Here is an 11,091-nt window from a genome sequence, read left to right as displayed (position 1 = left end):
CCCTCTGTGCACCTGTGCCCAGCACCTCCTCCACACTCCTAGGCTCCTGGTTCCTCGAAGCAGGGTCTGAACGCTCGATGGGCTGTGAGCTCCTTGAGGCCAGATGCCGGGCCTGGCCTTCTCCACCTCCTCCACCAGCCCAGGCTGCACTTTATATCCTCTCCCACCCACCTCGCCCGTTGAGTTCGCAGCTGGGCCACCTGGATGGCCCTGCCTGGGAGAGAGGAACCAAGGGCTCTGGACTTTATCTCCCTTCCTAAATGAAGCTTTGCCCCATCTATAGGAGCTCCTGCAGGACTCTCCAAAAGAGGAGGGAAGAGAGGGGGCGAAGGAGTGGGAAGCAGGATGGGGAAAGCAGATGCTCTGCCAGCAAACAGGCAAAGAGGAACTGAGCTGAGTCTCCGCCTGGGTTGGCGTAAGTGGGTCCCTGGCAAGGGGAGGAAAAGTGAGAACAAGAAGAAAGGCTGACCGGGTTGGAAGGTGAGGATAAAATATAACCACCGTGCACACCAAACACACACTAGCTGTAAGAGTACAGCTCAATAGGTTTCTGCCACCCGGATCAAGAGGGAGATCATTTCTGATACCCCATAAGGTTCCCCCATGTTAGGCTGGGTGTGGCGTGGTGACTCACACCTGTAATCCTAACACTTTGGGAGGCTGAGGTCAGCAGATCACTTGAGGTCAGGAGTTCAAAACCAGCCTAGCCAACATGGTGAAACCCCATCTCTACTAAAAATACAAAAATTAGCTGGGTGTGGTGGCGCACACCTGTAACGCCAGCTACTCGGGAGGCTGAGGCAGGAGAATCACTTGAACCAGGGAGGTGGAGGTTGCAGTGAGCCAAGACGGTGCCACTGCACTCCAGCCTGGGCAACAGATCAAGACACCGTCTCAAAAAACAAACAAAAAAAGGCCAGGAGCAGCGGCTCACACCTGTAATCCCAGCGCTTTGGGAGGCCAAGGCAGGTGGATCACAAGGTCAGGAGTTTGAGACCAGCCTGGCCAAGATGGTGAAACACCGTCTCTACTAAAAATACAAAAATTAGTCTGGCATGGTGGCCTGCACTTGTAATCCCAGCTACTCGGGAAGCTGAGGCAGGAGAATCGCTTGAACCCAGGAGGTGGAGATTGCAGTGAGCCAAGATCGTGCCACTGCACTCTAGCCTGGGTGACAAAGCAAGACTCCATCTCAAAAAAAAAGGTTCCCCCATGTCCCTTCCCAGCATGTGCCCTAGGCAGGTGTGAAAAAGTGATGTATTGCCAGCAGAACCCCGGCTGATGCCTGACTTACACATCTCACAATTCACCCTGTGCAGGCTGTAGGTCAAGCTGTAGCAGGCCCAGGTCTCCCTCCTTTTCCAAGTGGTAAGAATAGCAGCCTTCATTCGCTGAGATCTTCTATGTGCATGGGAGCGGGGGAGGGGGAACTATTCTAGTCACTTACATATGTGGGTGGAAGGTCCCAAATAAGGAATGCAAGAAATATGGCATTCATTGGACTTGCTTTAAATCAAGTGAGATTTTTGCCAATTAACATCCTGCTGGGCTGCTCAGAAATCCAGCCTTGGATATGACAGGGGCTCCAGCCCTCCCTAGGATTCTCTCTCGCTCACGGGGTTTTCTGGAGCACCAGAGCTATGAGGAGCTCCTAGACCAGATCATCCATCTGCCTCGGTTACCATGGAGATGTCTATTTCTCCAGAGGATGCAATCCCTTCCTGGAGGAAGAGTCTGCTGCTTCTGTGCCATATTGGTGGCCTTGGAGAATCTTATTGAGGTCAAGGGTCCCAAGGTGTCCCACACAGCCATGCCTTTATCACATCCCAAGGAACACCATGGAGAGGTGCCCACCTCTGCCCCATCCTCATTCGGAGGGTTCACTCCTGTCCTCTGCTGCTCTCTAAGGTTCTCTCTCTCCCTTCCCCTCTGGGAAACTGGCATTATCTATTTAGTGGTTTCATAACTTTACATTTTTATCCTGCTGTACATAGCCTCCTCTTTAAATCCCCTCAAGAGCCTATGAGAAGGGCATTATTGTCTCTGCCATACAGAGGAGAAAATGCAGGCTGGGAGGGGCTAAGTCGTCCAGGCAGCAAGATGGAGAAGATATTCAGATACAGACACTCTGGAGCCTGTGCTTTGCACCTTGACCTTGGCTGCCCAGGTGACAGCACCTCAGAGCCAGGAGCACGGTAATAAAGAAGCCAGCATTAACAGCAGGCATGAATGTCACTTTCAAACTAATTACTCCTGGCTCCATGATTATTCTCCTCAGGCTCCTGGGGCTGGGACAACCTCCCACATTGGAAGGTGGACTTCGGAAGACCCTTCTGGAAATGCTCCCAACCTGGGAGAACAGAGCTTCAGACTTTAGACCTGGGAAGAGATCACCCAGTTCTCCTTTTATGGGGCATACAACTGAAGCCCTGAGGGGTAAACCAGGTCACCCACAAAGCTGGTGGCAAGTCAAGAACTGAGTCTCAGGTCCAGTGTGGTGGCTCACGTCTGTAATCCCAGCACTTTGGGAGGCCGAGGTAAAGGCTTACTTGAAGCTAGGAGTTCAAGACCAGCCTGGGCAACATAGTGAGACTTCATCTCTACTAAAAATTTTAAAAATTAGCTGGCCGTGGTGGCACATGCCTGTAGTCCCAGCTACTCAGGAGGCTGAGGCAGAAGGATCGCTTAAGCCCAGGAGTTCAAGACTGCAGTAAGATATAATGGCACCACTGCACTCTAGCCTAAGTGACAAAGCCAGACCCTGTCTCAAAAAAAAAAAAAAAAGAACTGAGTCTTGGCCAGGCATGGTGGCTCATGCCTGTAATCCCAGCACTTTGGAAGGCTGAGGTGGGCAGATCACTTGAGATCAGGAGTTCAAGACCAGCCTGGGCAAAGTGGTGAAACCCCATCTCTACCAAAAATACAAAAATTAGCCAGAGATGGTGGCACCTGCCTATAATCTCAGTTACTTGGGAGGCTGAGGCAGGAGCATAGCCTGAACCCAGGAGGTGAAGGTTGCGGTAAGCCAAGATCATACCACTTCACTCCAGCCTAGACGAAAAAGTGAAATTCTGTCTCAAAAAAAAAATTTTAATATAACGAAATATTGCGTGCACACTGGAAAGGACAGCTCCGATTCATTCATTCACACTCTCTCCCCTAACCCTTTCCAGCAGAACCACGTCTGTGAGTGTAAAAGTTCCCAAGTTGGCAGGCTGGGTCCATAGCTTCTCAAACAGAGATGACCATGAGACTGGGATGCCCATGACCCGGCCATAGTTCCTCCTTCCTGACGTCAAGGAAACCACACTATTTTTTTTTTTTTTTGAGACGGAGTTTCGCTCTTGTTACCCAGGCTGGAGTGCAATGGCGCGATCTCGGCTTACTGCAACCTCTGCCTCCTGGGTTCAGGCAATTCTCCTGCCTCAGCCTCCTGAGTAGCTGGGATTATAGGCACGTGCCACCATGCCCAGCTAATTTTTTGTATTTTTAGTAGAGACGGGGTTTCACCATGTTTACCAGGATGGTCTCGATCTCTTGACCTCATGATCCACCCGCCTCGGCCTCCCAAAGTGCTGGGATTACAGGCGTGAGCCACCGCGCCCAGCCCGAAACTACACTATTAATCAAGTTTATTTAGTAAATATAGAATCAATTCAGAAGACAAGTAGGAAAAAAATAAAAAAGAATCAAAACAAACTATCAGGCCAGGCACAGTGGTTCCTGCCTGTAATGCCAGCACTTTGGGAGGCCAAGGCGGGGGCATCGCTTAAGCCCTGGAGGTTGAGGCTGCAGTAAGCCTCGATGGTGCCACTGCATTCTAGCCTGGGTGACAGAGACCTTGTCTTTATATATGTATCTATATATACACACATATATATACACACATATATATACACACACATATACATACACACATGTATATACAGATGTATATCAGGTACATCTAGCTTTTCCTCCCTCAGAACTTTTCCCCTGGCAGGCACATGCCCTGCCCCACAGTGGACTCCTTCCTACCCTCTCTGTCAGCTGGAATGTTGCCTCCCCAGAGGCCTTCTCTGACCACCCCATCTGAAGGAGCCCAGCCCTGTCACATCACCCTGTTTATCTCCTTTATGGCACCTATCACAATGTCATTATCTGTTTTTTGTTTGTTTGTTTGTTTTTTGAAAGAGTGAGTCTTTGTTGCCCAGACTGGAGTGCAGTGGCACCAGCTCGGCTCACTGCAGCCTCCTCTTTCAGGGTTCAAACAATTCTTGTGTCTCAGCCTACCGAGTAACTGGGATTACAGGCACTCGCCACAGCGTCTGGCTAATTTTCGTATTTTTAGTGGAGACGGGATTTCACCACGTTGGCCAGACTGGGTGATCAACCTTCTGATCTCAGGTGATCCGCCCACATCGGCCTTTCAAAGTGCTGCGATTACAGGCGTGAGCTACCACGTCCGGCAACCCCGGGTCTCTTTTCACCACTCTACTTACCCCTGCAACTGAGAGTGTTGAAATAAATAAACTGAAAGCAAGAAAGGTTGACTGCTTTGAAGGAAATATTTCATCTAAGCTCTGGAAAGGCTCTACTCCACACAAGCTGTGCGACATAAAGGACACCCTCTGGTGCCAGAATTATTCTCAGGGGGGACCCAGAACCAGTTACTATCCCTTGAACTCATGCTAATGAGCTGGGCACACTTTTTCCTTAGATGGATTAATCTAATCTAAATGAAAAATTTAGATTAGATTAACCCACTTTAGAATAGTCTAAATGGCAATCTAAATTATGCGGTAACCGTTTTGATTATATTATTCTATTTTGATTAATCAAAGTGCCGCCCTAAATCCCGCTATGGCTCAGTGAGCAGTAGGGTGGGTAGGTAGGTGGGTTTGACACAGCGGGGATTTGTCCTGTTTGGGAGGTTCAGCATCTAAATCCCCTCTAAGGAATGTCCATCTAACCTATGAAACACCCCTTTTCGAGCAGGCAGCGATGCAACAGGGTCAAGAAAGTGGAACGTACCAAAGGGCACAGTGCGTAGGCGCGCTCGAAACCTTGGCCGGTTTTTTCGACAGCCCAGACACCGTCCACCCGCACTGCGCAGGCGCCGAGACAGATCAAGCTTTCCCTCCCCCTCCCACCTCTCCTAGAGTCAAGAGGACGCCCTCCTGCCGCAGACTTCCTGCGCAAGCGCCATGCCGTGTCCCCGCCCTCGAACCAATTGGAAGCGGCGCCGCTTGGGCGCTTGGGGCACGACGCCGTGGGTGGGGTCGGGACGTGAGGGCAGCGTGCTGCCGTCACAGGGGCGGCTATATAAGTGAACACAGGCACCGCCCCTCTGCCCCAGTCACTGAGCCGCCGCCGAGGACTCAGCAGCCTCCCCCTTGAGCCCCCTCGTTTCCCGACGTTCCGTCCCCCCTGCCCGCCTTCTCCCGCCGCCGCCGCCTTCCGCAGGCCGTTTCCACCGAGGAAAAGGAATCGTATCGTATGTCCGCTATCCAGAACCTCCACTCTTTCGGTAAGCTACGGGGAAGGTCGCAGGCTCGGGTGGGGCAGCGGGGCCTTCCGGGCCCGGAGACGGGTTCCGGGAAGCTGCCAGGCGCTTCAGGCCTTCGTAAGCTTGGGCAGGGAAAAGATGTCCAGGGTTGCAGGGCAGCGGGATCGAGGCCTGGGCCCCGCGGTCGGATCTTGAGCGCGACCGGAAGGAGCAGGCGGGAGATCAGCGCTTGGGCGGGCTCGGCGTCTCGGTGGCGCATTTACTAATGGCTCCTGGATCTTTTCAGGCCACACCCGCCCTTCCCACCACCCTTGCGTCCGGTCCGTTACGTCACCAGTCGTTGTCACGGAGCCGAAGGGAAAGGCGGTGCCAGCTCTTAAGTGGCAGGCGTGCGCACCAATGGGAATGAGAGGCTTGGCCCCGCCTCGGGAGCTCGGGTTCCGGCGGGTTGCATCAGCCGGGTGGGGCACCGCCTGCCAGCCTGGGCTCCCTCGACACGTGATCGGCTTCCCAGGCAGAGGGGGAGGCCCGGGCGTTCCCCGAGTCTGAGGAAGCCGGCCGTCCCTGACCTGCTCAGGGAGAGCCAGCAAAGAACTCGTTTGGCCTTGCCCAGGCCCTGTCGATTTCAGTGTTATTTTCTGCACACACAAAATATCTAGGAGGACAGCAGTTGCATCTGAGCCTTGACAGCTCTAAACGAGCTTAACCTTTCTTTTCAGACCCCTTTGCTGATGCAAGTAAGGGTGATGACCTGCTTCCTGCTGGCACTGAGGATTATATCCATATAAGAATTCAACAGAGAAACGGCAGGAAGACCCTTACTACTGTCCAAGGGATCGCTGATGATTACGATAAAAAGAAACTAGTGAAGGCGTTTAAGAAGGTAGGTCTTAAGTGAGATTACGGAAAAGTCATAATGGATTTGTCCACAAGGTGGTGCCCGCTGTGTTGTATTGTTAGCAGAGGGATATAAATGCATTCATGCTCTTGTTCGGCCTAATTTGTTTTGTTTCCTTTGTTCTTGCAGAAGTTTGCCTGCAATGGTACTGTAATTGAGCATCCAGAATATGGAGAAGTGATTCAGCTACAGGGTGACCAACGCAAGAACATATGCCAGTTCCTCGTAGAGGTGAGTTCAGTCACTCTTGATTGTGCCTCTTTACTGGTAAATTTTAGATCCTGTCTATTAGCTTCTGCTGGGGGCATAAAAGTTGGCTAAGGCTGAGCAAAACCACAGTTGGGTTTTAAAGTACATAGACTTAACGGTTTTTTGTTTTTATAAAGACGGAGTTTCACCATGTTGGCCAGGATGGTCTCGGTCTCTTGACCTCGTGTACCGCCTGCCTTGGCTTCCCAAAGTGCTGGGATTACAGGTGTGAGCCACTGCGCCCGGCCAACTTACTTCTGTTATATTAAAAAACGGCAGAAGGGACTTATCTGCCTTTGATTTACTGTTTGTGTGGATCTACTTTACAGATGCAAATTTCAATAGCACACAGACATATTGCAAAATAAGCTAAATGCTGGCTTGTTTCTGTATTTGTAAGGATATGAGGTTTTAAAAATGAATTTCCTGAGTATTAATACTAAAATACTATATTATCAGCTCTTGATATAATTGAAATTTCAGATATCTGACGAGTCTCATTCTCTAATTCAGAATCTTGGAAGGCACTGGGTGTTCAAAAAAGGTGGCTCTTAACTGAGGACCCTCCGTTGAACCATTGTGTGCACCCCTGGCTCTTGGGCGGTGTAGTAACAGGAAGACAGGGTTGTTGCCATTAGAAATGGAGGCTTTAACGCTCCCTGTCCACCATTTAAAACTTTGCCTTTTTGTTTTTTCAGATTGGACTGGCTAAGGACGATCAGCTGAAGGTTCATGGGTTTTAAGTGCTTGTGGCTCACTGAAGCTTAAGTGAGGATTTCCTTGCAATGAGTAGAATTTCCCTTCTGTCCCTTGTCACAAGTTTAAAAACCTCACAGCTTGTATAATGTAACCATTTGGGGTCCGCTTTTAACTTGGACTAGTGTAACTCCTTCATGCAATAAACTGAAAAGAGCCATGCTGTTTAGTCTTGAAGTCCCTCATTTAAACAGAGGTCAAGTAGTAGGTGCCTGGTAGTGTCAAGCTTGAAACCAAGCAGTACCATCATGTTTCAGCCAAGCCCAGAGCCCTAAGATCACAGACAACCATGGTCAGAAGCTCCTCCACTCTCCCTCTGCAGAGTTCCCTGCCCTAGGAGAATGTTACCACCTGAACAGTCCTCAGTGAATCTGAGAGGAGAGGATGGGGTAAGGCGGCAGCACTAGCAGCTGTACCAATAGAAGGGAGCCTTTGGTGGTAGAAGATCCCCTGGTGTCTCCAGCCTGACCTGGTCAGAGCTCAGAGAGGCCCCCTTCCCTCTAGTGAGATGATAGGACATCTGGCTTGCCACAAAGGTCTGTTTGATTAGACGTATCCTAGCTAAGGGATGTCCAAACATCAGAATGTGAGGCCAACCTTCTATCAGAGTTAAACTTTTGACAAGGGAACAAATCTGAAACTGATGAGTCATGTAGCTAGCTGTAGAGCTTGCACCTTAATAGCAGCAGCTGCCTAATGCCATGTGAAGTAACAAACTGGTTTTTGTTTTTTTTTCCCTTTCAGTTTTAATGTTATGTGTAATGTATTTAAACCCTTATTTAAATAAAACTTGTTTTCAGAAATACCTGACTTGCAGATTCTATTTATATATAGTCGATCTTGTGAATATAAAGGAACCACAGAAATGAGCAGTGGAGGGTATGTCTATACCCACAGCTTCTCAACAGGGGCCTGAACTTGGCCAAGAAAACCTTTTATGAGTTTGTCCCTCTCTGGTCAACTATTTTTTTTTTCCTCTGTTTTGAGATGGAATGCAGTGGCGCAATAACTTACTACAACCTCTGCCTCTTGGGTTCAAGCAATTCTCATGCCTCATCCTCCCTAGTAGCTGGGATTATGGGCACTAATTTTTGTGTTTTTAGTAGAGAGGGTTTAACCATGTTGGCCAGGCTGGTCTTAGGCACCTAGCCTCAAGCGATCCCACCTGCCTCGGCCTCCCAAAGTGTTGGGATTACAGGTGTGAGCCCCCCTGCTCAGCAGGTCACCTATTTTTGCAAGCATTTACCCAGAGTCATGCTGTCCTGTTTATCAGTGTCTTGGAAGAAGGGGCTGCATGGCTGAGTCTTGGCCGCCAAGAGCCTGAATGACACAGTGGTCTCTGGGCTATCAATGTTAGCTGTGGAGGAACTTTGATAGGGTAGGTTGCTTGGAAACCTTGGAGCCCCCTCAGTAACAGCCTTGATTTAAGGCCACAGAATGGAAGGAGATGCAGGCTCTAACGAGGACAGTCATGCTCTAGGTTAAGATCCACAAATTGCTAGGAGTGTGTGTACTCTGGGTAGTGAGTTTGTAGTATTTGAAGAGCTAAAGTTAAGTGTTGGGAGGCCATCCCTCATAAAGGACAATGAGTGGCAAGTAAAACACCAAGTTCTGTTCCTGGGTCCGTTAATTCAGTTTAAAAAGTTCTCCCAAGCTGGGTGTGGTGGCTCACATTTGTAATCCCAGCATTTCAGGAGGCCGAGGAGGGCGGATCATCTGAGGTCGGGAGTTCGAGGCCAGCCTGACCAACATGGAGACACACTGTCTCTACTAACAAATTAGCGGGATATGGTGGTGCATCCCAGCTACTCGGGAAGCTGAGGCAGGAGAATCTTGAACCCAGAAGGCAGAGGTTGCGGTGAGCCAAGATTGCACCATTGCACTCCAGCCTGGGCAACAAGTGAAACTCAGTCAAAAAAAAAAAAAAAAACTCCCAGCATGCATATCTGGATGTAGTCATGTGCTTTCTAAGGATGCTTCATTCCACAATGAGCCTCATACATAGCTGTGCTACAATAAGATTATAATACTTTCTGGGGGGTGGTTTTGGGTTTTTTTTTTTGTTTTTGAGATGGCATCTTGCTCTGTCACCCAGACTAAAGTGCAGTGGCGTGATAAATACTGTTTTGAGACTGTTGCTCTGTCACCCAGGCTAGAGTGCAGTGGCGCGATAAATATTGTTTTGTTTTGAGACAGTGTTGCTCTGTCGCCCAGGCTAGAGTGTAGTGGCACAATGCTGGCTGGCTAACCTCCACACCCCCAGCTCAAGCAGTTCTGTGCCTCAGCCTATACCTTTAATGTGTTCAAATACACAGATACTTAACATTGTGTTACAGTGGCCTACAGCAAGCTTGTGTGGATGGCTTTGAATGTGGCCCAACACAAAGTATTTTTTCTTTTTTTTTTTATTCACATGGGTGCAGGTGGGCTAAGGCCTAAAAGGGCGTTAGCCTTTTTTTTTTTTAACACAAATTCTTAAACTTTGCAAAAACATGAAATTTTTGTTGGCAATTTTTTCTTAGCTTATCGACTATTGTTATTGTATTTTACGTGTGGCCCAAGGAAGCCAAAAGATAGGACACCCCTGGCCCATAACATTCAGTAATGTGCGGTACAGGTTTGTAGCCCAGGAGCAACAGGCTGCGCCATACGCACCCAGGCGCATAGTAGGCTGTGCCATCTTAAATTTGTGTAAGTACATGGTAATATTCATAGAAAACACAACATCACCTAATGATGCATTTCTCAAAATGTATCCCCACCACTGAGTAATGCAAGACTGCTAAGTTTACTACCAGCCCATTTTGTAGATAAAGGTACAAGGGGTGAGTTAGGTTAGAGGCCAGGTCAGGAAACAGCCTAAAACCATGTGAGGTGTGGAGGAGGGCTGCTGAGAGGCTGAACCCGTGGCAACTGCCCTAAAACTGGGTGATGATTGTGTTGGAATACCACAGACTGCATAATGGATAGAGATGTATTTGGCTCACAGTTGTGGAGGCAGGGAAGTCCAAAGGCATGGCACTGGCGTCTCGTGAGGGCCTCCTTGCTGCATCATAACATGGTGGAAGGGCTGGAGAGCAAATGGGAGCCAAATCCATACTCCTGTTGTGGGCCCACTTCATGAAGGCAGAGCCCCAGGACCTAATTACCTTTTTTTTTTTTTTTTTTTTGAGACGGAGTTTCGCTCTTGTTACCCAGGCTGGGGTGCAATGGCGCAATCTCGGCTCACCGCTACCTCCGCCTCCTGGGTTCAAGCAATTTTCCTGCCTCAGCCTCCTGAGTAGCTGGGACTATAGGCACGCGCCACCATGCCCAGCTAATTTTTGTATTTTTTGGTAGACGGGGTTTCACCTTGTTGACCAGGATGGTCTCGATATCTTGACCTCGTGATCCACCCACCTTGACCTCCGAAAGTGCTGGGATTATAGGCGTGAGCCACCTCACCTGGCCCCTAATTACCTTTTAAAAGCCCCACCTCGGCCAGGCACAGTACTTCAGGAGGCTGAGGCAGGTGAATCAGTTGAGACCAACCTGGGCAACATGGCAAAACCCTGTCTCTACAAACAATGCAAAAATTAGCCAGGCATAATGGCACATGCCTGTAGTCCCAGCTACTCAGGAGGCTGAGGAAGGAGGATTGCTGGTGCCCAGGAGGCCAAGGCTACAGTGAGCTGTGATTGTGCCACTCAGTCTCCCGAGT

The 11,091-nt window shown here is 49.5% G+C and overlaps 1 protein-coding gene across 1 annotated transcript; it reads left to right on the top strand.

Annotated features, from left to right (window-relative positions):
- The first annotated feature begins 5,357 nt into the window (after nt 1-5,357).
- Nucleotides 5,358-8,196, top strand: EIF1 (eukaryotic translation initiation factor 1). The gene is made up of 4 exons (XM_012444085.2): nt 5,358-5,509; nt 6,208-6,371; nt 6,516-6,617; nt 7,334-8,196. Exons 1-4 carry the CDS (start codon nt 5,479-5,481, stop codon nt 7,376-7,378), a joined length of 342 nt encoding a protein of 113 aa, XP_012299508.1. The 5' UTR covers nt 5,358-5,478; the 3' UTR covers nt 7,379-8,196.
- Nucleotides 8,197-11,091: the final 2,895 nt, after the last annotated feature.

The sequence above is a fragment of the Aotus nancymaae genome, unplaced genomic scaffold, assembly GCF_030222135.1.
Source record: "Aotus nancymaae isolate 86718 unplaced genomic scaffold, 86718_ANA_hifiasm-v0.15.2.pri h1tg000089l, whole genome shotgun sequence".
Taxonomy (NCBI): Eukaryota; Metazoa; Chordata; class Mammalia; order Primates; family Aotidae; genus Aotus; species Aotus nancymaae.
Note: the sequence above shows the minus strand (reverse complement) of the source record. Positions and strands in the feature narration are given on the sequence as shown.